The 27,808-nt window shown below is 37.8% G+C and overlaps 1 protein-coding gene across 9 annotated transcripts in view; it reads right to left on the bottom strand.

Moving 5' to 3' along the window:
• Window positions 1–27,808, bottom strand: part of LOC127633308 (inactive ubiquitin carboxyl-terminal hydrolase 54-like) — a 184,927-nt gene that overhangs the window by 8,159 nt on the left and 148,960 nt on the right. For 4 of the 9 annotated variants that reach the window (XM_052112324.1, XM_052112329.1, XM_052112330.1 and 1 more), the window contains 4 exons: window positions 14,594–14,762; window positions 9,276–10,246; window positions 9,059–9,180; window positions 6,959–7,099 (listed from right to left, as the gene is read on the bottom strand). In XM_052112324.1, the coding sequence (XP_051968284.1) occupies window positions 6,959–7,099; window positions 9,059–9,180; window positions 9,276–10,246; window positions 14,594–14,762 (1,403 nt within the window). Of the gene's footprint in view, window positions 1–1,502; window positions 5,809–6,958; window positions 7,100–9,058; window positions 9,181–9,275; window positions 10,247–14,593; window positions 14,763–27,808 lie in introns of those variants that run through there. The other 5 variants (XM_052112331.1, XM_052112332.1, XM_052112327.1 and 2 more) reach the window with 4 other exon arrangements.

The following is a 27,808-nucleotide window of genomic DNA, read 5'->3' as shown; positions in this document are numbered from 1 at the left end:
TTTACATGGATTTATACAGTTAATCTGTCTGAAGTAGCTGCAATAGTTTCCAGTAAATGTGTAAATGCTGCTCATGACATGTGGGATGCGGGACAAAGCGCACTGATATATTGCTGCACTGATTTAAAAATGTAAACTTAAACACTGATGTCATAAGAGCCCAGTTACAGAATCACCCTGAAAATGACCATCACATTACACAGAAAAGCCCAAGTTAGTATTAGAGCCAAAACTTTCCTCAGCGTGCTGCCTTAAATTGAAGATGAGATTTTAATCCTAAAACATCCGCTTGTCTTGGTGTTAAATGAAGGCATTGCATGACAAAACTATACATTTTTTTCACTGCGCAGAGCGAACAAAGTGTTTCACTTTGAAGAGTTTGATGCTGCAGCATTTATGACATGAGTGGCAGTCTGTGACAGCTGTGTGAGCTTCCGCTGTCGTAATAGTCCCATTCAATAATCTCTCAATAAGTTACACATTAATTAAAATTGAACCCAGTAATGTAACAACAGGAATGCCGCCCAATGTAAAGAAGTAAAAGTTAAAAAATATTATTCGAAATTTACTTGAGTGAGAGTAAAAAGTACCCACTTTTAAACCTACTCTAAAATAATTTTTTTTTTTTTAAAAAGTTACTCAAGTAAATATAACGGAGTAAATGTAGCATGTAACTACCAACCTCTGCTTATGATACTGATGTTGTATCAAAAGTGTCGATCCTCACAAAAAATTGTATTCTGGCATTTTTTTTTTTAACTATGTATATTATTATTTGGTTATCATGAATATGAACAATAATCATAAGCTTCAAAGTGAAATAAAAAGAATTAGGCTGTATTAGCAAATACGTGTGCAGGATGGGAACAACTTCTTCCTCTCATCTTGACACGCATAAATGCTGAAAGACACAAGTAGAAAAGCACTTGCGGCATCACAAGTCTCGTTCAAACAAGAGGGATCAGAGCATTGTAGAAGTAATGATAGAAAACCAGAGAAGCAGATTCTGGAGTTCACACTAAAATATCTAAACGTGACATTTCTTATTTCTTAGAATTGTGTGTAATTTTTGTTAATAAGTAATTTACAAAAAATAGTTAATCATGTTTTTACTACAGTAATATTGTAGTATAGTTAATTGTGGTGTAACTATTGTTTAACTAAAAACCATGGTTAAACTATATTTATTGTAGTGAAACCATGACTCATTTTTATAAGATTAAACAAAACAGAAGTATAATAATTTTCTGTTTAGGCTCACAAATGTAAAATAATAATAATAATAATAGTAATGACTAAAAATCATATTTTAAATTACCCATTTTATCCCAAGAAATTGCAAAAAAAAAAAAAAAAGATAGTTTGGGAGTACATTTTTCTCTTATGATAAGGTATAGACTACAGTTTAATTCAATTTGATACTGACTTGTCTTCATAACAAGGCATAAACTGATATGAATCGAAATCAGGCAAAATAATCACCCAGACACAGAGTGTAGGCGTTTGTGCAGCGCCCCTGATGGAGTGCATCGGTAATAACTTTATTGCAAAAATACAAGTCCACTCAACCTCAAGCATTTACAAATGAGTCCCGAAAAGGAAAACCCCTGAAATGCCATTTCATCTTTGAGAAATCCACCTTCCACTGGCGGCAACTCGCATTCAAAGGCTGTTAACTGTACAGACATTAATAAGTAAAGATACAACAATTAAGCAGGGAATCATTTTCTTCCTCAGTACACAGGAAAAAGAAAAATATGAGTTTGTCCCAGTCTGACTCTGTGCTGGTAGTTCAGGACACAGCATTTTGCATAGCATACTCATACACCACCTTTGCTACATTCTCAACCATCCTTTAAAGGAATATTCCATGTTCAATACAAGTTAAGCTCAATCGACAGCATTTGTGGCATAATAATGATTATCACAAAAATGTATTTTGACTCATCCCTCCTTAAAAAAAAAACCTGAAACAATCTGGGTTACACGAGGCACTTACAATGGAAGTGAATGGGGCCAATCTGTACACATTTAAATATTCATAGTTTCATAATTATAGCCACAAGAATTTTTCTGTGTAAAGTACAAATTCATTGCTGTGATGAAGTAATGTCAATAAACTATAAAACGACTGTAAAAAAATAGCATTTTAAAGGTACACAGTAATTAATTTCTTTAAGAAGTGTTTCTTCTTAGTAATATTGAAACATATATAAGAAATCATGATCACTCATGTGAAGTGCAGAGTGTAGTCAAATCAGAAACCTTATAAAAGTTATTTTATTCTACATGGGACAGGGGCACCCTCATGGGGGGCAGCCATGTTAGGATCAGATGACAAGCCGAATACTACTCGCTTCATTTCAGTAACTGCCCTGTTATTGCACTTTCATTCATGCATTAAATTGATCCTGGCTTACTGTGCAGAGTGAATTCCTACAATGTCATTGGTAACTAAAAACTGCTGTGTTTGGATGATGCAGCTTCCACGCCACTAGGTGTCACTGTAAGCCAATGCAAATAATTTTGACATACTTCAAAAATGTACTGAGTGCACCTTTAACAACTTTAAAGCTCAAATAATACAAGAGTTTTAACAGAAGGATTAATGTGTGCTATAATAATATGATAAGCTTCACATTTCTGTTTAAACTCTCCAAAAATTGGCCCCATTCTCTTCCATTGCAAGTGCCTCACTGCAACCACAATTCTTGCTTTTTTTTTAAAGAAAAGAAAGGGCTGAGTTGAAATAATGTTTGTGATAATCAACATTATGCCACAAATGCTGAAGTCTGAGCTTAACTTGTATTGAACTCGGAATATTCCTTTAAAGGGAAAAAAATTATAAATGACCAATGAAGTAAAATAAAAATAAGCATATATCTTTGTGTTAGAGCCAATCTTTGGTTAAGACAAAGTTAAATAAGATCTATTTCTAGAACTCTTTAAAGTGATTTCTTTAATAACAAAGAAAACAAAAATTTTCATTTTAGCACTCATAAAAGGCTTTTAATGGAAAAATATTACATTTCATATTGAAAAAGTTCAATTAGCTGCATTAATCATACTATATTGTGATATGACATATTTGTTAATCAGTATCAGGTATTTGTTAATAAATCCAACAAATCTTATCACATGTATTTGATTTACATTTTGAAAGCATTATTTGCTCAAGAACCCATTTATTATCCAAATTAACAAATAACAGTGAAGCTTTGTGCAAGCTTCATGCTATCCGTATTTAAATGCTTCTAAGCTATCAGGGCCAAACATTCTTCAGCTGTGTTGCTTTAAAGTAAAATCTAGAAACAACATAGAATCTACAAACAACAAATAGGATGAGCTACCTCTACTAATACAAGTCTGATTTTTCCATCCAGTGCCCTTAGAATGCTTGTACCAGACTTATAGCTATGGTTTCAGTGTCACTGCGAGTTTAAAAAAATAAAATAAAATAAAAAAGGAAGCTTAACTTGGCATATCTCCCTGTATAAAAGGGAGAACTGTCAATGGAATTAAATTAGCAGTTTTCTCCAGCTTTACACTTCTGAAGTGTACTATACTTGTCTTAATGCAGATAATAATTGTTACCACTATAATTGATTAACATTCCATGACGTCATTATGTAGTTTCTCCATTCCTCTGTATATTTCTTGAGATTTCATGTTTTTTATTCTTTTTTAAAATAATAAATGTATTTATTAGTGTATGTTCAGTCAAACATCTAGAGTCTTTGCCTGTAACACGAGACACAAAACAGCTGTGTGCTACAGGAAATGCCCGTATCAGAGAAGTAGGAGGGAAAGATTAAAAGAGAAAGTCCTGTCCACCCTCCATGCCAGGGTCGCAGATTTACATGCCTGCTCTGAGAAAAAGCACCAGAGCTGAGAGATGACATCATATAAAACATGTCTCCTCTCTTCAATTTTTACAGGTATATGTACTTAGCATCTGGATTGCATTAACCCATCCTATACTGCACAAAATAAAAAGTTGTTTTCCAAGAGAGTTGGAAAAAGACAACACTCAGCAAGCAATGTAAGTTAGTTGGATGTTTGGGTGATCCCAATATGTTGGTTGTGAGATTTTGCATCTGTGGGACAGGCGAGGAGGAAGAGTATGTGTATTTTTAAGTAGATTAAGAGGGTGGCGTTACAATAAGCCCCTCCCTTTCCTCCCACACATCTGTACTGCAAAAGTTTCTTAATCAGTACTTTTACCTTGTTATCTAGTAAAAAATGTCATAGCATCCATAAAACAAGATATATTTACTTTGAAAAGTCATAATAAGACTTCTTTTCAGAAAATATATCTTAAATTAGATATTTACTTAAATGTTGTTTTGTTTTAATAATAATGTTTTTTTAATGCCAATGGGATAAGACCTTAATTCAACATGCATTTTAAAAACATTTTAGCTTATTTTTAAGATTTACGAAATTAAATTTCATAACAAGATATCAAATTAAATTGTGTAATGTTTTACAAAATTATATTTATTTAACTTAAAATATTTAGCTTTTTTTTATTTTATTTTATAAAAGATTTTTCAATTCAATTTGATGAAATTTTGCTATGTAATTAAAACGCATGAAATAGGGAGCATATTCTCTGAAAACAAGTATGAACATTTTACACAGTTACAGTAAGGGTTTCAAGAACATTTATCTTGTTTTACAGATGTTTGAACATTTATACTGGTAAACAAGACAAAAATACTGATAAATATTTTTTACTTTCACATACACATGCACACACACATACATTTACTATTTAGTGCAGCATGGAGGTCTGCTGATCCTCTGCAGTTAATTTAATGTTTCTGTTAAAAAGCATTTAATTAAGTGCCCTGGGTTGAATGGCTCACTGCGGGGGGTCTGAGTCTGGACACCACGCTCCTAACATTGCATGCTGCAGGGCTGACCGCAGGTTAGTCATATACACACACACACCTTAGCCCCAGAGAGATGCCCAAGTTGTCATGCCATCCCTGTGCTGTGCACACACCTCATTTAAAAAAAAATTATAAAAATGTTTCCTTCATGCTGTGGAGTGAGCTTTGGGGAGCTTTTGCATGGAAAGATCTACCACTATGCAGGACTAGAGCAAAGGAAACAGAAGTCTAGAAGAAATTGTATCAGATACAATTTCTTGTTCAACAAAGAACTTCAACAAAGTGCAGGGTGACTGAAGTGGGCATCAGGACTGAATAATTTACCCTGCCAGAACTCCAAGAAACATGGGCTACATGGAATTGGGTGTGCAGAAAGGGTATCCTGGAGAACAGATGCATCTGGGGAGAATTTCCATGTTTTCCCTGGATGTGTCCAAAGCCATCTGAGTGTTGGAGGATGACATCTGTGGCACCTCAGTGCTGGACTGTAGTGCTACTCACTGGAGAGAGTTTGACGCCGGTCAAACACAGCCAGAAACTCGGAGAACCTCTCGCGACATCCTGCAGTGGGGTAGGATGGAGTGTGAAGGACAGGATCCAGACCAATCAAAGAAAAAAGCAACAATGAAAGAGGAGCTCCTTCAAAAGCAGCAAGGACACAACAATGAATTATACAAACTGTTTAGCAGGGGGCTTCTGGACTAAAGATCATATGCAACACATGGCAGAAATATGAATGTGGAAACAGGAGAAGATGTAACAGAATGACCTTCTGAATGGAGGAAGTTGTCATGGAATTGGACAACGAGAAGGAGCTTTACCTGGGCCTCTCCACAAGGCCCAGGCTGCTGAGAAAGGGATGAAGGTGATGGAAGGAGATGAAGACAGCTGGGTTGGAGCAGATGAAGGTCTGATTGAGACAATGGAAATTGGAGGCAACGAGGTTAGTGCATGGAGCTGTGATATGATGTAAAATTGCTGTCCCCCAGCTTTATGGACAAGGTACACACACATATATGTACAAGGCAAAGAAAACACAAGCGCATTGTCAAAAGAGACAAAAAGAGGAAAATACAGAGGAAAGATCGGGAGAGAGGAAAAGATGGGGTTAAATAGCACACACATGGAAGAGAAACTCCTGATGCATAAAAGTAAGTCTAGACATGAAAAGAATTAGGGGCCTCATTTATAAAATGCACAATCAGATACGATCAGATTTGATCCAATGTTCCATTAATTTAATGCTTCGTTAAAAATGTGAAGCAAAGAAATTGCGTTATTATCAGTTTTAGGCATGAAATGCAAGTGAAAAGTATGCAAACAAATGTTCTTCTCATGCACGAGTACGCAAGCACATGGTGACTTATTGCTGACTTTCAGTGATGCAACCTTGAATAAGTAAGGGTGATTATACACATGTCTTATGAAGCCCCAGGCCTCTTTTCAAATGCAGTGAAAGTTACAGCATATGGACACAGGATGGAAGTTGTGGCTCAGAAAGACAATGACAAGTTTTGCAAGTGTATTTGTGTGTCCTTGCATGTGTAGGTGCATCTGGACATCATGTGACAATACAGTTGCATACAGCACATATATTTCTTAGATACATTACATATTATAAATCAATCTCACTATATGCACTGAGTATAAGAAAATAATAATACATTTAGATATAAATTACCTAAAGCTCAGCAGTGATTTACAACAGACAGGCATTTCACATAGATCAGGCTAAAGTGGGAGTAGTTAGTCTCTTGCTTAGGTGACAGCGCTCTTATCAGGTTTCTAGGGCAGACCACCCCCCTTCTTGACCCCTCTACCAGACTCTTGAGTGTCAGCAGCAACTAGCCCCACCGCTTCACTGGTTTCAATATATCTTAGCCATTAGTTAGCTCGTCAGCTTAAATAAGGCACTTCTTAAATGTACAGCAATTGCGATAATGATTTTAAGGTGGGTGGAATTCCTTATAGACTCCAATGGCTGGTAGATTATTGCGTGTGAAATGACTAAGTAAATCTGTGCTGAAGAGTGCAGTCTAATTTATGTGTGGAATACTTACAAAGCTTCGGGAGACGGCAAGACGGTTCTGGCGTCGCCCGATGACTGTTCCACTGAGGCTGCGGGCAATGCGACGCAGGTGATCCGCATCATACTGGTCTTCCTCTCCTGACTGCATTCCTTGATTGGCCACTGACAGGGGCTGCGGAGAACAAACAGTTACTGCCGTGAATGGGAAGTTGAAAAGGAATATTTTTGGGACATGTGCTGTACATGGCATACTCCATATAACACTATTTTAAACAGCATTTTGCTCATTTGTTTTATAATTATTATGCATGCTGCTTTTATGACCTTAAGTGAGAGACTACATATTTGTACTCATAAAAAGTACCATGTCACATTGCCGTTTAAAATTAACTAGTGAATGAAGAAAAACAGTTACCAGTTGAAGGACTGCAAACATTTTAAACTAAAATCTTAATTTAAAACCTATAAATTTTTACCTCAAAGTTTATGATACATAACGCATCCACTACCCAGATATAAAGTCTGCACTGTGTCTGAAGGATACCAGACACAGCACCCCCCAAAAAGAAAAAACAATTGCTGACAAATTGTGGGACTGTATGGAAAAATGCTCTGATGGTGGGAGAAACCAGACATAACAAAAACAAAGCAGAGAGAAAGTCACTCTCCTTCAAAGAACTATCAATGTACAAACAATTTAAGTATGTAAATACAACCTGTCAGAGTTCAGCCACTTATGTTGGTTGTGTTTTTGTTGACTTTGTGGCTGACCTCTGACAAACCTGGTTAGAGTTTTGTCTAGTCTATGTGAGAAGGCATGGGTCGCCCTTTTGGCGTTGTCATGCATTATCTTCTCTTGTTGGTTATCGGCATGAGTGCATTGCTCTTATGACATCCTTGAAGCATTCACTCCTGTCAGTTTTTTTGTGTTTGTCTCTTGCGACCACGGGCATGCTTTGCATTATGCTGGGGTTCAGCCGCTTCGGTCTTGGGGCCTGTTTATCTGTGGCCGAGCCCAAATGTCCCCGTCTTGTCTGTTGTTTGGCATGAGCGGGTGTTGCCTTTGTCTCTGGCGATATGCGCTCGTGTCATTCTGGTTTTTGTGTCTGTGAAAGCACCTGGCTTTGTTTAGTTTCTGTATTGCCACATATCTTTCAGTCTTGATTGTCTCCTCATTATAAGTTAATTGGCTTTACCTGTCCCTTGTTAACCTGTTTCATTTCTCTCCCTTTATTAGATCCTTGTGTATGCTGTCCTATGCTGGCTTGTTTCACTTCATTAGTTTGTTTCCCTGTGGTTGAGTACTCGTGTGTCCTGTCTACTTTCCTTGTCAAGTTCTAGTTTTTTCTTTTGCTTTTGCTCTCCTGTTTTCTCCACTGTGAGAGTTTTTTATGTTTGTTTTCTTTTCGTATTAAATAAACACTCATTAATGCTATCTGCACTTGGGTCCTTTTTCAAACATCCCATTTCGTGACAACAAACTAGCTTATTTAGACTAATTGGAGGTAACCTCTAAACTGCTCAAATGATGGTGCACTTTTGAGTGGTAGGAAAATCTAAAGGATATAAAATCCATGATGTTGCCTGTAAGCAATAGGTAAAAGCAAGTGGCTGATCTTCATGTACTTAGGAGAGCACATGCATATCTAAATTTTCACAGATTTCCAATGTCTGCCATTCACAGCTCTAAGTTCAAGCAAGGTATAATATATTTTAGCTAATTTGAAAATGCTTTCAGCAACCAATAAGAGTGTAGTGCTCTCAGTTCTGTTAAACAACACATGTTATCATGTTTATATAAATTCTGCAAATTTCCCCCCAAAATTAGTGCATACAAATCAATCAATGTTCCCAGATGTTTTGGCTAATACATTTTCATTACTTTTCAATGACATTCCCAGTTGTTTGTGATTACTGAATGAGTGTTATAATTTTTTTTTATACAGATTGTACTCAAAAGAGAAATTTCAAGCAGATTACATTTTATAGCATAACTAGTGTAACTATAGACATTTCCATGACTTTAAAGAGGTTTGAAAATCCCAGTTTTAAAATTCCCTGACATTTCCCGTTATTTAATGAGAAAGCAAAAATAATTCACAGAAACAGTCTGGACCTGGTCATAACTTACCACGTTCATGTATCCAGTGGGGCTGTAACAACCTGTTGGTCCATACACAGTTCTCTCAAGCTCAGCCGTGGGGGTCCGAGAGCGTCCCACTCCAGTGAACAGCTTCCTTGCAGCAGGAGGTACTGTCCAAGGAAATCAGGTTTAACAAATAACATTGGCTTTCTAAAATCACATTACACAGCATGCTCTCTATCAGAAATTAAGACAATTAATTTACCTGGTCTCCCAAAAGCAGGTGAGCTGGTACCACGCAGGGCCTGGCCTGGACTGGGGACAGCCTGGAGACTGGCCTGGAAGAGTGAGTCCAATTCAGAAAGTTCCTGGTCCTCGGCCACTGTGGGCTCCAGCTCCATGCTAGGGACGTTTTGGAAGTTGGAGTGCTTAGTGCCACTCTTTGTTTTGGTGCTCATGGGACTCTGAGGAAGCAGGTGCCTTCCAGGTGTTTGTTGAGAGAAGGTGGTTCCTGCCCGGTGGTTCTGGTCAGGAGGCGTCTCATAGGGCATAACGACAGCATCAGGACGGTCTAGGCTCCAGGAGGACCAATGATGGGCAGCAACTGATGGGGTCAGTCTGGAGCTGGAGTGAGACAGGACAGGTGAGCGTGGCTGGGAAGTTGTGCATAGGGGCTGCCATATAGGGGCTCGTCTGGGCATCTGGACCTTCTCTTCAACATGAGGAGATGTGAGTGGTGGACTGGTGGTCCTGCTGGATTGGGGTCTCTGTTCTGGATTATCTGCAGTGCCTTGCCACAAGGGAGGATTTTGGGATGGAGACTGTGAGCTAAAAGTTTGAAAATGCTGATGGTTCCAGACCTCTTCATCCTCTCTCAGCACACCCCAGAAGTCAAGCGGCAAAGAAGGCAGAGATATGGCCAGATGCTTGTGAATGGGCCTGATCTGAACACCTGATGCCTGGAGAACATCTGATAATCTGATACCACCCCATTTATCCTCATTCTGCATTGAACAGTCACTACCTTCATTGGGCTCTAAGGGTTGTGGCTGAGAAGATGCAGGTCGGACATTGCTCAGTGTTGGGCGGCTGTGGGGTTGAGATGGTGAGTTTGAACAAGAGAAGGGTGGCTTCATACATTGAGGAGAGGGTGAGCCAAGCACAGAATTCTGACTGGCCTCCCAGACCTCTTCCTGATTGTCTGTCAACAGTACTTGGACCGAGCCAGGCTGTTCACTAAAGAGGCAAGAAGAGTGGGAGAAGACAAGGAATTTGTTTAGACACTCACAGAAATTTGTGTGGTTAGAATCTCAATCTCAATAAGTCACATCCCAAATTATTACTGAGTTAAATCAAACAGATAATGCTGGAGCTTTCCTTTGTCGATTAGCCCGATCTGTTGATGTAACTATTAAAACTTGAGGCATGAGAAATTAATTGTAATTGCTACTTTACACAGGCTAAAACCAAATACTTAATGGAAAATATGAAAATAAGTGGAAAATAAGTAGCTTAAAGGGATAGTTCACCCAAAAATTTTAGTTATCTCATTCTTTACTCAATTCATGTCTTCTAAATCGATACGATCACTTTTGGTGCAAAAAAAGAGTACTTTTTTTAACTCAAAATCATGCTTCCGTTCTGAAGCGGTATGTGCGTGTGACATAATCACATTGGAAGCAGGAAAAGCAGAGCTGTTTACAAGTGAGAAGGAGGAACACTGTACAGTAGCTTGGTTGGTTTTGGTTTAGATCTGTATTTATCTGTTTCTTTACCCACAATGCTGCATTTATGTGCTTATACTGGATGTCTCAACCGAGTGGAGAACTTGGGATTACCTCTATATCATGGCAATGCAAATACGTCACACGAAAGACCACTTGGATTACACCCTCTCGTGAAGCGAGAAGCGATGGTTTATAGTTAAAAAGTACTTAAATATTGATCTTTGTTTCACACCAAAAGTGATCGTGTTGATTTAAAAGACATTAATATAACCGCTGGAGTCGTATTGATAATGTTTAAGCTGACTGTCTGTGATTTTTGGAGCTTCAAAAGAGACATCTCCATCCACTTGCATTTTAAGGGCCTACTAAGCTAAGATGTTTTTTTTTTTCAAATGTGTTCTGGTGAAGAAAGAATGTTATCCACACCTGGGATATCATGAGGGTGAGTAAATAATTTGAGAATTTTAATTGTTGGGTGAACTATCCCTTTAAATGTAACTTTAACTTATTTATTGTTAGATGCTGTACTTAAAACAATAAAGGCCAAAATAATATTAGTATATAGGAGCCAATAGAAGCTGAAATTAGTTGTTTAGTATTAGTGCAATCCATTGGATGTTTTTCTTTGACAGTAAATAGACCCAATATTTTATTGAAGGACATAACATGATGCCATCAGTTCCTTAATGCATGTTGACAGGTGCAATGTTCCTGAAGACTGCATTTACTGTATTTTAAGTATGGCATCCATCAAATACATCCACCTAATATAAATTTGATCCTGCCACAACTATTCATACTCATAAGGCTAACAAAACAAATATGCTTGGGAATGAAAATACTTGTCCTAATCACATACTGTATTAAATAAAACTTTAGTAAGCAAAAACAATATTTACATATTAATTCAAAATCTAAATGTTCAATCCCACCTGAAAATAGGTTTGCTGCATGAAATTGCACATTTTCTAATTCTCCTAAAGGTTATGATGCAGACAAGGACCAAAACTCAAGGAGAGCTGTGTCCTTCACATCACTAATCATAAGCCACTTTTCATACAATGCACACACACACACACACACACACACACACAGACGCATGCACACACACACACATCCACTCACACTCCCCAGGTGCTTTCCACAGCTGACGCACCATGCGACCTTGACATCATTTTCATAGCCGCCATATAAACAGTTACAGCAGCCATAAATACACCCAAAAGCTCCCCAGATCTGTAGAGTGTGGGAATGGAAGTTGGCTTTCCTACAGAGGGGAAACCTGCTCACTATATGCATTCACCTATTACAAAGCAGAGTATTAGAATGCTATCAGTCCTGCTGTGAACCCAACTACCTCCTAGCGACCCCACTGATGACCCGTGTGACAGATTCATTTGCAGCTACATTTTCATCTAATTCCGTGGGAAAAGCCAGAGCCATATGAGAGATGGAAAATCCAAACACACAGTCCTCAGTGTTTGTATTACTTTGAACAGTGGCTTTCAGTACAGAAGTAAAGGAATCCCTGACTCTGATGGTGTAAATATTCATAGTGCCTCACAGACTGCGAATGGTTCTTAAAATAAGAAATACTGGTAGGACAAGAATGGTTTAGCAGCCTGGTATGAATGGTGTCATCTCGCAACACCCCAGGACAACCCTCTTTATCCTTTAGAGCAGGGTCGGGAACCTTTTTTCACTAAGAAGGCAATTTTTGTATTTTTGGTTGATGCATTTTTTCAAAATAGCCATACCACAAACTAAGAATTTACTATTTTACTACGTTTTTCAATAAAATACAATGTTTATATTGCCCAATGACTACTCAAAAACAAACAAATGTGCAAATATTAATAGGCAACATGTTGCAATATAGAAATTATTACACGTGTTTGTGCGGATAAAACTAAAATTAAATTACTTAATTACTTAATTTTACATCATAAAAAATGTTACTTCCCTTTTGGGCTGGGCGATATGTAAAAAACATTTTAATGATAATTGCATTTAAAATATAAACATCCCATTATATGGTCAATCCCAGAGGTCGGTGAATATTTTTGCTTTATTGATTTTGCTTTAAAAAGTAAATTAATGTATTGAAACATGAAAAACTTGAACAAAAGACATTTAAAAATTCAAATTGCACTTTAAACAAAACGAAAAAGCAATACAAATAACAATGTGATCTTATATATAACCACCTCACCAAATCCAAACATTTACTGGCTCCATTTGCCATCACGCAAGTATCAGTATGCAGCAACAGGCGAAAATTACTAGCATACAACTTAAGAACTAAAGACAATTATAAATGTAAAGATAATTATAATAATCATCATAATAAATAAGCCTAAAAAATTCTTGTGTTCCAAATGTGTGTTCTTTTCGAATGTGAAAAGAACACACATTTGAAGAAGTATTTACATTTGAAGAAGTATTTGGAAGTCACTTTTACTTAGACCCACCTATTGTTCAAAGGTGAAGATTTAAAAAAAGGACTTAATATAGATTTGTTTCTCTCCCTCACCTATCACATCGCTTCAGAAGATACAAATTTAACCACTGGAGTCATATGGATTACCTTTATGAGGCCTTTAGATCCTTTTTGGTCCTTCTGAGTTCTGGTCACCATTTACATTTATTGTGAGGACCTACAGAGCTGAGATATTCTTCTAAAAATCATGGTGTTCAGCAGAAGAAAGAAAGTCATACACATATTGGGAGGCATGAGGGTGAGTAAACGATGAGAGAATATACATTTTTGGGTGAACTATCCCTTTAAATCCAAATGCAAAGAAAGTTGAGACCCTAAAGAGGCAACTGATCTGGGAGAAGTTTAGTACAGAGGGGTAAACATCCCTGATTAATGTCCTAGAGTGCTCATTTACTGTAAATACTTCTTCAACCACTACATCGGGTAATTACCCAAGGGGCTTTGGCCAGGTCAGGCAGTACATCACATCAATGCCTTAAATCGATGACGGGGAAAGAGAAAACAGGGGACAATAAACAAACAAAACAACTGCATTCCATAGGACACACCAGTGCAGTCATTGTTGCACTGTCCAGAAAGGCTATTTTACAAATAAAGTGGCATGCCTAAAGGTGTGCATGAGATATCAGTGCTTGGCCACCCACTAGTTTGGCTTTGCTAATGACTCAAGACGACTGACCTTGGGCTTATCAGAAATCTTTAACGCCTGTCATGACTGTCTATGGGATTTTAAATACATATATATATATATATATATATATATATATATATATATATATATATATATATATATATATTTAATAACCTCTGAAAGCTCCAGAAACCAAAACAAAACAAAGCAAACTTGGCTCTTTGCAGAGACATATATCAAGTGGCTTTCCAGCAAATATAATGTGATTAACTGATAATGCCTGAAAGTTAAAGATAAAGTTTTATGTTTTTTTTGTTCATGTCTACTAGCTTTGAAGCCATCTATATCTTAGTGTACTCTGTAAATGTGGACAAAAATCACTTAAAATGTATAGACTTTCTCTTTTGGGGAACAAGGACTAAAAATAAATCACTCATCCTGCACTAAGAATTTTATCCTATCAAATGCACTCTAAAATGAGAATGTCCCTGCAACCGACCAGCAAGTAGCAAATTATGGTTCATGGTAATGATTTAACTAAAGCGTATTGACTATTTTAAAAAAGGGACAAGCCTTTCGATATGTTTCTCCTAATGTTATTTTTCAATAGGAAATTTGTCAGCACAGGAAACAAAACTGCGCTGCAATTTTATGGGTTCTTTAAAGATGTTTTAAGATGGCAAAGCGTCACAGAGAAAACACATAGTACATGATAGTACAGATACCTGGTGGGCCCCTGTGGGCAGCTGGGCTCCTGCTGCTGCTCTTGTTGTTGTTGCATGCGCTGTTGTAGGCCCCGTGCTCTCCTCATGCATTTTTGCAGCTTGGCGTCAGCAGCCATAGTCTTGCTATGAGTGTTAGCACTGCCCTCATGCATGGAAAATCTTAGTTTAGCTATAATGCAAAAGAACAACAAAAAGGGAAAGGAAAGAAAAGAAAATGCAGAGTAGAAAAAGAAAGAGCTGAGTTATGAGGGGCCGGCATGCGGACCATTTCTATGTAATATAAATGACAAAGTAGTAAAATAGAAAGAAAGGAGAGAGGGTGAGGGTGAGACATATCCCACCCTTCACCCCAGAGTGAGGTCTAGGCTATGTTCAATAGGCAAAGCTTTGCACACTCATCAAAGTTAAATACAGGCTGTGTTTAGTAATTGGTTGGTAGCAGTGTCAGAAACTGTCCAGTGTCAGAACTTTTTAAGGGGCAACATTTGCCCCCTGCAGTTGATTTTCAGGGGCTTGTTATTACCATTTAAGTGCATACTTTTTCTGACCATATACAGCAAAACATATTTGTGTAACACTCTTTTATGTCAAAACTTTAAAGGAATAGTTCACCCAAAAAATGTAAATACTGTCATCATTTATTCACCCTCATGCTGTTCCAAAACTATATTTTTAATGTTAGGCAGAATGTTCAGCCTCAGTCTCAATGCCTCAGTCACCATTCAATTTTATGGAAATAAAGATGCACTGAAAAGAAATGGTGACGAGTCCTTAAAATCCTGTTAAATAAAAGAGTAACTCAAGTTTGAAACAACATAAGTATGAGTAAAACACACACACACACATACACACACCTATACAGTATATATATATATATATATATATATATATATATATATATATATATATATATATATATATATATATTAGGGCTGTCAATTTAACGTGTTAATTCAGTGCAATTCATTTTACAAAAAATAACGTGTTAAAAAAATTTACGCAATTAATCGCATGCCCCCGGACCATAATAAGGAAGACTGCTGTGAAATGGAAGCATGTAGTACCACCTGTTTACTCCAGAGGGCAGTAAGTGAGATTTCAGCTGTATGAGCAACGCGCAGATTATACAGTGAAGAGAACAATACTTCAGTAGGCAGAACAACACAAACATTGAATTTGCGTTCAAAACACTCGAAGGAGCGCAAATGCGATCTAAGGGATCTCAAGGTGTGTTTAAAGATTGAGTATTAATCTATATTTAACTTGACACAGTGACCTAAACATTTTATGTTTATGACACAACACACCTGAGACGTCTGACGTAGGTGTAAATTGACAGGCCCTTAAACAAGCACTCATAATAAAACTACAACTGATTGACAAATTCACTTGTGAAATGGATTGCTGTGAACTGTATGCCAATGATTGACTTAAGATCAATAATATGGTAGTAAAAAATACATTGTATTCTAAAGCCATTTTTTGTATTGTCTTATCAATGATTAACTCTTCTGCTACAGGAATGTAAAGCATTTTAATTATCTGAATATTATACCTATATATATATATATATACAGTATCTATATATATATATATATATATATATATATATATATATATATATATATATATATATATATATATATATATATATAATTTTTAATATTTAAATATAACTATATATAATTATATATTGATATAAATATGTTTCTATAATCATTATATATTGAGGTATTGTTATATGAGGGGCTTTCTCAGCAAATATTTGTATATGCGATTAATCACGATTAATTAATCAGGACACCATGTAATTAATTTGATTAAAAATTTGAATTGGTTGGCAGCCCTATATATACATATATATATATATATACACACACATTTGAGGCCAGAAGTTTACATACAATTAGGCTTAAGTCATTAAAACACATTTTTAAACATAACTAATTTTTACATTTCTTTTTTAAAAATTTTTATTTCATAATAACAAACTATAGTATTGGCAAGTCGTTTAGAACATATAATTTGTGTATGACACGGTTAATCTTTCCAACAATTATTTACAGACAGATTGTTTCACTTTTAATGGACTATATCACAAATCCAGTGGGATAGAAGTTTACATACACTAAGTTAACTGTGCCTTTAAGCAGCTTGGAAAATTCCAGAAAATGATGTCAAGCCTTTAGACAATTAGCCAGTTAGCTTCTGATAGGAGGTATACTGATTTGGCGGTGTACATTTGGATGTATTTTAAGGCCTTCCTTTAAACTCAGTGCCTCTTTGCTTGACATTATGGGAAAATCAAAAGAAATCAGCCCAAAAATTGAGAATAGATGCTAAGGATGGCTGTAAAACATTCATGTGTCCTCAGCAAGCAATGTTCTTCATAAAGTCAATGGAGTGAGTAAGTTATCTTGTGGTACTCACGCTGCAGCCGAGTGGACCGAAACACTGAACATTCACTTGACAGTCCGAGGAAACTGAGTGCCTTTTTTATTTGTTTTGTGCTGGTTCCGCCTAGCGGCTGGAGTTTGTTTTGTGGAGTAACACACCTTCGGGACAGTGTTGTGGATGAATCTGCACATTCTTTGTACTTATGCCTCCTATTGGCTGGAGTTTGTACAGAAACACCAGACTTGAGCAATCCGATGGCAAAGTTGTCATGGAGGTTCTCGTAGGTGTACATGGGCTGTATTTTAGAGGGATGAACGACAGTTGGCGGTGTCGTGCGCAGGGTAAATGCGCACATTTATCTTTTTTGCTGTTTGTTAAGTTCGGGGGGAAGTTTGGGGTTTTATTGTTGCACTAATATTGGAATGTGGTTATAATTTTGTTTTTTACTGACAATAAATTTGTTCTAATATGTCAAAATGTAAAATGTTAATATGAGTGGATTGTCTCTCTCCATGTGGAAGGTTGGGGCACCCCATAAAAAGAAGTAAGGTCATTTATCTTCTTAACACTTAAGAAATATGTTTGATGGGGCCTACCATCAAGGAGGATGTCCGGGCATTTGTGGCTGCATGCCCAAAGTGTAACCAAGGAAAGGTGCCTCATCAATTGACTCAAGGATTGCTCCATCCGCTCTCCATCCCTTGACTTCCCTGGTCTCACCTCTCTATGGACTTTGTTACTGGCCTTCCATTGTCCCAAGGTAACACCACCATCCTTGTTACTGTTGATAGGTTCTCTAAGGCGTGCATATTTATCCCCCTGCCTAAACTACCCTCTGCAAAGGAGACTGGAATTGGTATTCCACAGGACATTGTCACGGATAGAGGTCCGCAGTTCTCCTGTCGTTTCTGGCATGCCTTCTGCCAACTACTAGGGACGACAGCAAGTTTGTCTTCTGGCTACCATCCGGAGTCCACCGGCCAAACTGAGAGGTTGAACCAGGATCTAGAGACAACTCTGAGGTGTATGGCTGTGAATAATCCTAGCACCTGGGCATCCTTCATCATGTGGGCTGAGTATGCTCATAAAACTCTGTGTTCATCTGCCACTGGGATGTCTCCATTTGAGTGCCAGTTTGGATTCGTGCCCCCACTGTTCCCAGATCAAGAGCAGGAAGTTGGAGTTCCTTTGGCACAATTCTTTGTTTCACGCTGCCACTTAACCTGGAGGAAGGCTCGGCAAAAACTTCTCCAGGTATCTAAGCAGTATCAGCGCCAGGCCAATCGTCGCCACTGACCAGCACCTACCTTGCGCCCGGGCCAACGGGTGTGGCTTTCAACAAAGAACCTGCCTTTGCGAGTAGAGTCCCGCAAACTGGCCCAGCATTACATTGGCCCATTCCGTTTTGCAAGGAAAGTAAAACCTGTTACTTACCGTCTATTCTTGCCCAGGTCTCTAAGAATTCATCCCACTTTCCATGTTTCCTTGTTAAAGCCTGTTGTATCTTCTCCTTTAGTTCCCACAGTCAAACCTCCCCCTCTGCCTCGCATTATTGGAGGCCAGCCAGCGTACATGGTCCATCGGATACTGGACTCTCGACGAGTACGGAGGTCTCGTCAGTATCTGGTGGACTGGGAAGGCTATGGTCCGGAGGAGCGCTCCTGGATCCCTTCCCGGGACATCCTAGACACAGAGTTAATCAGGGAGTTTTATGCCCGTTGCCCTGGTCGTCCTGGAAGGAATGTTAGGAGTCGTTCCTAGAGGAGGGGGTCCTGTTAGGTCTATGGACTAGTTTTGTCCACTAGAGGCCCTCATTGCATTTCATTTCAGTTTCCCGCCTTTGTATCATGTGTTATTGTTTTCACCTGTGCCTCATTTGTCTGTGAGTGAATTTAAGTTGCTCTGTTCCTCTGTTCTATGCTCAGTGTATGATATGTTGAGACCAACATCTCTAGTATTTTGTTTTTTGAAGACACTCTTTTACCCTTTGAGATTTCTAGACCTTTTTTGACTTTTTACATTGACCTTTTGGAACATTTGGGATCTTCTGTTGGTATTACTTTATCTTTTTTTCCTATTGACTCTTTGGAAAAAAAAAATTATATTTTCAGTTTGGAATTACTTTATGGATTGTTTTGTAATTACCTTCTGGACTAATTAAAAGATATTTAGTGTATTCCCTGACTGTGCTCTCATTTCTGGAACTGGGTACACATTCCCCATTTTCCCCGAGCTCAGTTCCTTTGAACTTGCCTCACCCCCGAGTTCCTGACAGCCTACAGGCAAGGCTCCGGGGCCAGATGGATTTGCCGCTGAATTTTTTAGATCTTATGCTACAGAACTTGCTCCTCTTTAGTTAGAAGATTATATGGAATCCTTAAAGAATGGAAAGCTTCCGCCAACCATGACACAAGCCTGGATATGTCTGATTCTTAAAAAGGACAAAGATTCAAATGAGTGTAAGAGTTTCCATACAATTTCCCTGATCCAGCTAGACATTCAAATATTGTCAAATATTTTATTTTGGATAGGGGCACCCAGCAGGGTTGCCCTCTTTCCCCATTATTGTTCTGTCATGCCCTGAGACCATTAGCAGTCGAAATAAGAAAGGAGGATGATTTTTTGAGGGTGGTGGCGGGAGCTATGGCACATAACCCTTTTGCTTTATGCAGATTATATTTTATTATTCATCTCCAACCCCACTAGATCTATGCTTTGCCTCCACAGAATTATTAATTCCTTTTCTAAATTCTCAGAATACAGAGTCAATTGGTCTATATCCAAAGCTTTGGCTCTGACAGCGTACTGCCTGGTAACAACTTTTCAGGGCACCTTCCAGTGGCCAAAACAGGGCATTAAGTATTTGGGCATTTTATTCCCAGCAATTTGTGTGATTTAGTTAAAGTTAATTTTAACTACTTAATCAAAAGTTTTTCGAGCAATGTGGGCAGGTGGGTTTCATTACATTTATCTATGGCTGAGAAGGTTAATTTTATTAAAATGAATTTTATTCCAAAATTCAACTAACTACTACAATCTCTCACTGTAGATGTCCCCCTGTCTTACTTCAAGCAATTTGATAGCATAGCAAAGTCCTTAATTTGGAATGGTAAACATACCATATTACATTTCAATAAGTTATGTAGGTTGACTGACAAAGGTGGGCTAGGCTGTTATGTTTACCTTGTCTTGTTTCACTGTTGCCCTTTTGTTTGTCATTTTTGTCACTTTTGTTATTCCTTAGTTTTCACTTTTGTCACCCTTGTACCTCCATAGTCTTCCTGTCAGCCCTCGTGTTCACTGTTCATTGTTTTCACCTGCACTCGTTTAGTTTCCCTTTGGTTTCTGTTTATCACCTTATCATCTTGTTTGAGTTCTGTTTGTTCATTGGTCCCTTTTTCCTATGTTCATGTATTTTAACCCTGGTTTTTGGTTGAGTCCTTGTCTATCGTTGAGTGTTGTTAGCTGGTATGGTTTCCCTTCCCGTGTGTTCAGCTTTATGTTTATTTCCCCATTGAGGGTTTTTCCTTTGTGTTTATTTGTTTATTTTGATCATTCAATAAAGTTAACTGCATTTGGATCCGCACCTCCTCGTCTGCCTCGCTGCTTACTCGTTACATAGGCCCACACAAGATTTTGTTTTATTATGCATTTGGTCTCAGACATTTGGCTCATGGGTCGCTTCCACCTTAAAGAGCTCCTCCCTGGTTTTGCATTGAACAAGAAGTTCTTGCCACAATTTCGCCATGGCAAAGCCCTTCCATTAAACTAACCAGAGAAGTTAAGTTACACCCCGTTATCTTGCATTTAAACTCAGTATTGTCAAAAGTGTCCAGAGTGTTTAATTCGAACATTTATTTAAATGTTGCCTCGAGCATATGGCTGAACCCAAAATTATGTATTAATAAGTCCCTTTTCTGTTGGTCAGAGTGGATTGTGAGGGAGGTTAATACACACGTGACATATATGAGTGGGGTGTTAAGATCCTTTGAAAATATGGTTCAACATTTTAGGATTCCCAAATCTTAGTTCTTTAGGTATTTAAAGCTGCACCACCTGCTCTGTACTATTTTTGGGAGTAGCATACACCCCCCCTAAAGCGGCAGATACTCAGGGAGTGGTAATTAACGCTTTTGGAAAAGGTCATGAGGCATAAATGTATTACTCACTGCTAATTCAGAGTCTGGGGGACGGAGCTTCAACTTCTCTCAAGAGATTATGGAAGAAAAATTTAAACTTGGTATTGGATGAGGGAGTGTGGGCTTTGATTCTAAAAAACAGTCTACATCTAGAGATGCAAGGGTGACCCTTATGCAATTTAAATTTTTACATCGATTCTATTGGATTCTATTGGACCCCTCTAGATTGAAGGGTTAAGACCAAGCCTATACAAAGTCGACTGACGCACTAGATCGTCACCCCTGACATATCTATTAATAACTTCGGAATGGATCAAGGTATTAACGTACTTTTTTTTTTATGAAAAAGCTGCCATTCGACTGCATAGACTGTGTTGACTTCCGCGAATGATAAGCCTTCCGTATTTTAGTGCAAATCTATAGCATTATTATTATAGATTTTACCGCAAAACAAAGACATTGTACTTTATTTTATCTAATGATATAAAATGCTGTTGGTGTGTGTAAACCAATCACAGAGCTGTGTGTGTGTGTGAACCAATCACAGACCTGTGTGTGTGTGTGTGAACCAATCACAGACCAAAAACAAAGAATGATGTTGTCAGATGTCATTGGAGTAAAAGTGACTATAGTCACAGAAATGTAAATAGTTGTTTTGTTTATTTATATTTTTTCACCCAATTTCTTTTGAAGTTGTTCTAAAGCCTTTGAGGAATAAATATTTGTTGTAAAATTCATTATTCATTTATGTTTAATATTTTTTATATAATAAAAACAACAAAATTGAATTTCCGTTTTTCTATTTTTTTGGTGATATATCACATCAGAACATGTACAAATGTCTCAAGAAGTGTATTTACAATGCATCCACATTGTAGATGAGAATCTATAGAATCCAGAAATATGACTCTCTTCACTCTGCTATGAAAATTGACCATTCCAGAAGCCAAAATATCAACATAGTGCCAGGCGGACTTAAGACCCCTTAGACCAAGAAGGGTTTTAAAGACACACCCACCTGCTGGCGATACCAATCAGAAGATGGGGACACAACCCATGTTTTTTGGTGGTGTGTTAAGATCCAAGAATTTTGGTTGAGGGTTCAGAGCTTAATGGACACTCAATTTTCATTTTGCCCCGGGCTCTGTATCCGCGATGGGGCGGTCATTAATATAGGGGATAGACATTTAAAAAGTTGGGTCCTAGCTGGAGTTATGATCATCTTAGGGGATGGAAGCACCCTCATTTCAGAAGTGGTGCAAAGAGATGGGCGGGGTGGCGACATTCGAGGAGGTGATATATAGAAGGCTTGGAAAATGGGATTTGTTTTGTAGGAAGTGGGGTAGATATTTGGCCTTTTTGGAGGGTTCTCGGGGATGGGCAGTAGAGAGTGATTTGTAGTTTTAAATGTGTATTGTGCATTATTTTGTTTTGTGGAAAGTATACTTTAGAAAATATACATATTTTTTTTATGTTCTAATTAATTATAACCACTGGAGAGCGTGGTTCAGGCAGTTGTGTATGTGGATATACTGTATATATATATATATATATATATATATATATATATATATATATATATATACACACACACACACATATTACACATGGCATTTTTGCCCCCACATTTTGAATTTTCACTTTTACAGTAATTTTTGCCCTAAGCCTCTATTAATTTCGGACCCTAGTTTTATATGGTAATTGTCACATCTCTTATGTAAAAACACAATATCTGAAACTGTGCAGTGTTTTGCTTACTGAACATACAGTACCCATCCACAATGAGTGACATGTTAACAGAATTCAGAAAGATCATAATATGGAGAAGCACATGGCTGCTCTGGTGAATGACAAGACAGAGACCAACAACTGTAATTGAGCTTTTAATCTTTTGTTCACAATACATACTTAATAGAACATATTAAGAGCTATCAAAGATCACACCAATTAACTGCTCATTATCTTTAAAGTAATTGGCAATCCGAAACGAGTTAGCATTAGGAAACAGTTGTTTTGGTTGCTCAAATGTCTTTGGCTTTTATATGGAAAACCACATGGGAGGTTAGGTGTTGCCATGGTTCCCTTGAACATGTTTAATTTAAGTCTAGTTTAGCATTAAATCTGCCTATTATAAAAATGCTATTTTCAGAACATTTACTGCTGTCAACACCAGCTGCGCCAGAGCTAGCTTTAACCACTGAAGACATGCTTCATTTTGAGTGAGCTGAAAAGGAGCTGATGCCATTCTGGGAGAAGCATAGGGGTGAAGTTTAGGACAGCACATCACAGACTGAAAACACAGGAAGAAGAAGCAACAGCCAGGACAGACACAAACGTGGACAGAGGGACACACATGTAGATAGAGCGAGGGAAAGACAAAACAAATAATGCATTGCGAGGTTGTGGCCAGGGAACTAAATTATATATATATATATATATATATATATATATATATATATATATATATATATATATATATATATATATATATATTTTAGATATAACAGTTAGTTCCAGTTCTCAAATCTGATTGGACGAGAGATGTTCCATGAATACTGATGGTCTCAAACCATCATCACGCAGACGCTTCACTGTGTGTCTCACTCCACTTGTGTTCATGCCATTCTAAAATAAAGTGTAAGAGCAGTGCAGATGTGTTAAGAGCTACTGTATATGTAGTGATTTTTTGACATACAGTAACATATGTTAGCCAGCAGGTGGTGGCAAAAGATCATTTTTGTATGTAATATGAACCAGTTAGGTGACGTGAAGTCCAGTGCCTTGCGAAAGTATTCGGCCCCCTTGAACGTTTCGACCTTTTGCCACATTTCAGGCTTCAAACATAAAGATATAAAACTGTAATTTTTTGTGAAGAATCAACAACAAGTGGGACACAATCATGAAGTGGAACGAAATTTATTGGATATTTCAAACTTTTTTAACAAATAAAAAAACTGAAAAATTGGGCGTGCAAAATTATTCAGCCCCTTTACTTTCAGTGCAGCAAACTCTCTCCAGAAGTTCAGTGAGGATCTCTGAATGATCCAATGTTGACCTAAATGACTAATGATGATAAATAGAATCCACCTGTGTGTAATCAAGTCTCCGTATAAATGCACCTGCTCTGTGATAGTCTCAGAGGTCCGTTTAAAGCACAGAGAGCATCACGAAGAACAAGGAACACACCAGGCAGGTCCGAGATACTGTTGTGGAGAAGTTTAAAGCCGGATTTGGATACAGAAAGATTTCCCAAGCTTTAAACATCCCAAGGAGCAATGTGCAAGCGAAAATATTGAAATGGAAGGAGTATCAGACCACTGCAATACCAAGACCCGGCCGTCCCTCTAAACTTTCAGCTCATGGAGAAGACTGATCAGAGATGCAGCCAAGAGGCCCATGATCACTCTGGATGAACTGCAGAGATCTACAGCTGAGGTGGGAGACTCTGTCCATAGGACAACAATCAGTCGTATACTGCACAAATCTGGCCTTTATGGAAGAGTGGCAAGAAGAAAGCCATTTCTTAAAGATATCCATAAAAAGTGTCGTTTAAAGTTTGCCAAAAGCCACCTGGGAGACACAACAATCATGTGGAAGAAGGTGCTCTGGTCAGATGAAACCAAAATCGAACTTTTTGGCAACAATGCAAAACGTTATGTTTGGCATAAAAGCAACACAGCTCATCACCCTGAACACACCATCCCCACTGTCAAACATGGTGGTGGCAGCATCTTCAGCAGGGACAGGGAAGATGGTTAAAATTGATGGGAAGATGGATGGAGCCAAATACAGGACCATTCTGGAAGAAAACCTGATGGAGTCTGCAAAAGACCTGAGACTGGGACGGAGATTTGTCTTCCAACAAGACAATGATCCAAAACATAAAGCAAAATCTACAATGGAATGGTTCACAAATAAACATATCCAGGTGTTAGAATGGCCAAGTCAAAGTCCAGAGCTGAATCCAATCGAGAATCTGTGGAAAGAACTGAAAACTGCTGTTCACAAACGCTCTCCATCCAACCTCACTGAGCTCGAGCTGTTTTGCAAAGAGGAATGGGCAAACATTTCAGTCTCTCGATGTGCAAAACTGATAGAGACATACCCCAAGCGACTTACAGCTGTAATCGCAGCAAAAGGTGGCGCTACAAAGTATTAACTTAAGGGGGCTGAATAATTTTGCACGCCCAATTTTTCAGTTTTTTATTTGTTAAAAAAGTTTGAAATATCCAATAAATTTCGTTCCACTTCATGATTGTGTCCCACTTGTTGTTGATTCTTCACAAAAAATTACAGTTTTATATCTTTATGTTTGAAGCCTGAAATGTGGCAAAAGGTCGAAAAGTTCAAGGGGGCCGAATACTTTCGCAAGGCACTGTAAGTCAGCATCAGTCAGTGTTTACATGCACCAGCACTACGTGATCGCTTGTAGTACTACTACACTACTAAAGCTAGAAAATAGCTTTAAATGGCTTTAAACTAACTTCGGCATTACAGCTCATCACAGCAGAGAGACACAACAGACTGATTAAATTCACAAACTCAAGGCACTTACCTCTTACCTTAGTTTACACATTGGTGAGGACACACTGTTTAAAATGGCGGAGGACATTGCGGTTTCTATAGTGAATGACTCTTGTGCACCGGCTACAGAGAAATAGAGAGAAATACCCCCCCTTGGATGGCTGTTTTTCCACTGAGAAAGCTGATCTTCAGAAAGCTGACAGCATCTCTGCTTGGGAGTGGCAACAGGTGATTGCACATGCTCCATCTCTCTCTCTCTCTCTCTCTCTCTCTCTCTCTTACACACACACACACACACACACACACACACACACATCCATCCTTGTTTATCCAACTAGGTAGAAACAACTCAAGCTGTGATGCTATTTCTAAAGTTACATTTATGAATTACTAACGATCATCATTTGGCACATCATTTGGTTTGAACCAGCGACGGCAGATTCTGATCCATCGTGTAATAAAATAATTCCATGCACAAATGCTTTTTTTATGACCATACTCAGTTTTTCCTATTTGTTTTCAAATTTACTTGTTCATTGAACTGTTGTATATAAGCAATATCACACTCAGCACTGCTGCGATTAACAACGGCACATGGAATGGCCGAATCACAGCAGTGCTGATGAAGGGCCATATCGCACTCTTGCTTGTGTGATATTGCTTAAATATGATATGCATGTATTCCTCTAATATAGAACCAAAATTTTAACCAAACAGCCAATGTTGCAAAGTCCACAAATTTTTTTTAAGTAATAACTAAAAATAACTAAAAATCTAGTAAATCAAGAAAAAGAAAGAAATTTCACTAAATGAACTCGTATTGAGAAATTATATATTTCTTATTGAATAACTGTCATCTATATGCACCAATATATTACATTGTAGTATAAACATTATAATAAAGTGACAACAATCTTTAACTACATATACTATATGTTTACTGCAGCATTTTAATGAACTTGAGTGAACATTATTCTGATTCAGTGAGGATTCACTGAATCAAAGTTTTAAATCAATTCACTTAATTCACGGAAATTAAACTAACCAACTCTGATGCTGTTTTTCTACTCATGTTTAAATCTCAATTAAACTCTATAAACTCTATTAGACTCTATTAAGACATTTCTGTCTTAATGCTCTCATGCTCAAGAGTTGTAAAACCAGAAGTGATAGTGAAACTTATCTAATGACATGCTCTTATGGAAAAAGTGCATTAAAATCAATGTGATATCCACAATGCTGCTAAATTTTATATTATCAGAATATTGTCAATATATTGTGAATATTCTTATATCTCCCAGCCCTACACTGAAAGCATGACCTTAGAAGCTACTGGATTTTTCGAGACCCGTGAATTTTCAGTGATCAGTGTGTTTTTGATAGAGAAATGCATGTGCTGTGGGCCAAAAGCAATCAGATCTGTATCAGAAAGACTGTGGAATAGCTGCAGGGTCTGAAGAGTTGTAATATTTACAAAAGTTGTCTTCCCTTTACATACAGTATATTAGGGCTGTGCAGCACACATACAGACATGCACACATTATGAACAGAGAGAGACAGAGATTGAGGGTTTGCCGACCTGGATAGCAGTTTGCGAGCGATATAAATAGCTTTGTGGAGTTTTGGCTGAAATTGTTCCCTGCTCATTAATCATTCAAGCAGGTATGCCAGCAGTTTGGACAAAAAAGCTGTAACTGTTGTTCCAGGTAAATATGAGATTCAAAGCCACCAATTTTCATTTATTTTTTTAATTTTGAGAGGACTGAGAGATTTAGGCAGGATTGTGCAGCAGTATCCCAACATGGCAGCTCAGCAGTATCACAATTCAATCCTTGCACCAAAAGGGATTTACAAGGGTTGGGAATATTTTGCTGTTCAATCTAGAATGGATTTGGATCAAAGTGTTCACGGTTAGCGTGTGACTGTGTGTAAGGCCCAAACAGCTCGCACTCAGAATGAGATGTTCGGGGATTAAAAGTGGATTAAAATTGTTCCAACCTCTGTCTGGAACAGATTGGGGCTCTCAACCGGCTAAAGTCATCCACTTTTCAATAGCAAGGCACAATCAGCGATATTAACAATCAACAGGCAGAGTCACATGCCATGTGAACCAATCATAATCTGAGTATCAATTAAAAGAATAGTTCACCCAAAA

Source organism: Xyrauchen texanus, chromosome 40 (genome assembly GCF_025860055.1).
Source record: "Xyrauchen texanus isolate HMW12.3.18 chromosome 40, RBS_HiC_50CHRs, whole genome shotgun sequence".
Classification (NCBI taxonomy): domain Eukaryota; kingdom Metazoa; phylum Chordata; class Actinopteri; order Cypriniformes; family Catostomidae; genus Xyrauchen; species Xyrauchen texanus.
This window is presented reverse-complemented; position numbering and strand designations above follow the sequence as displayed.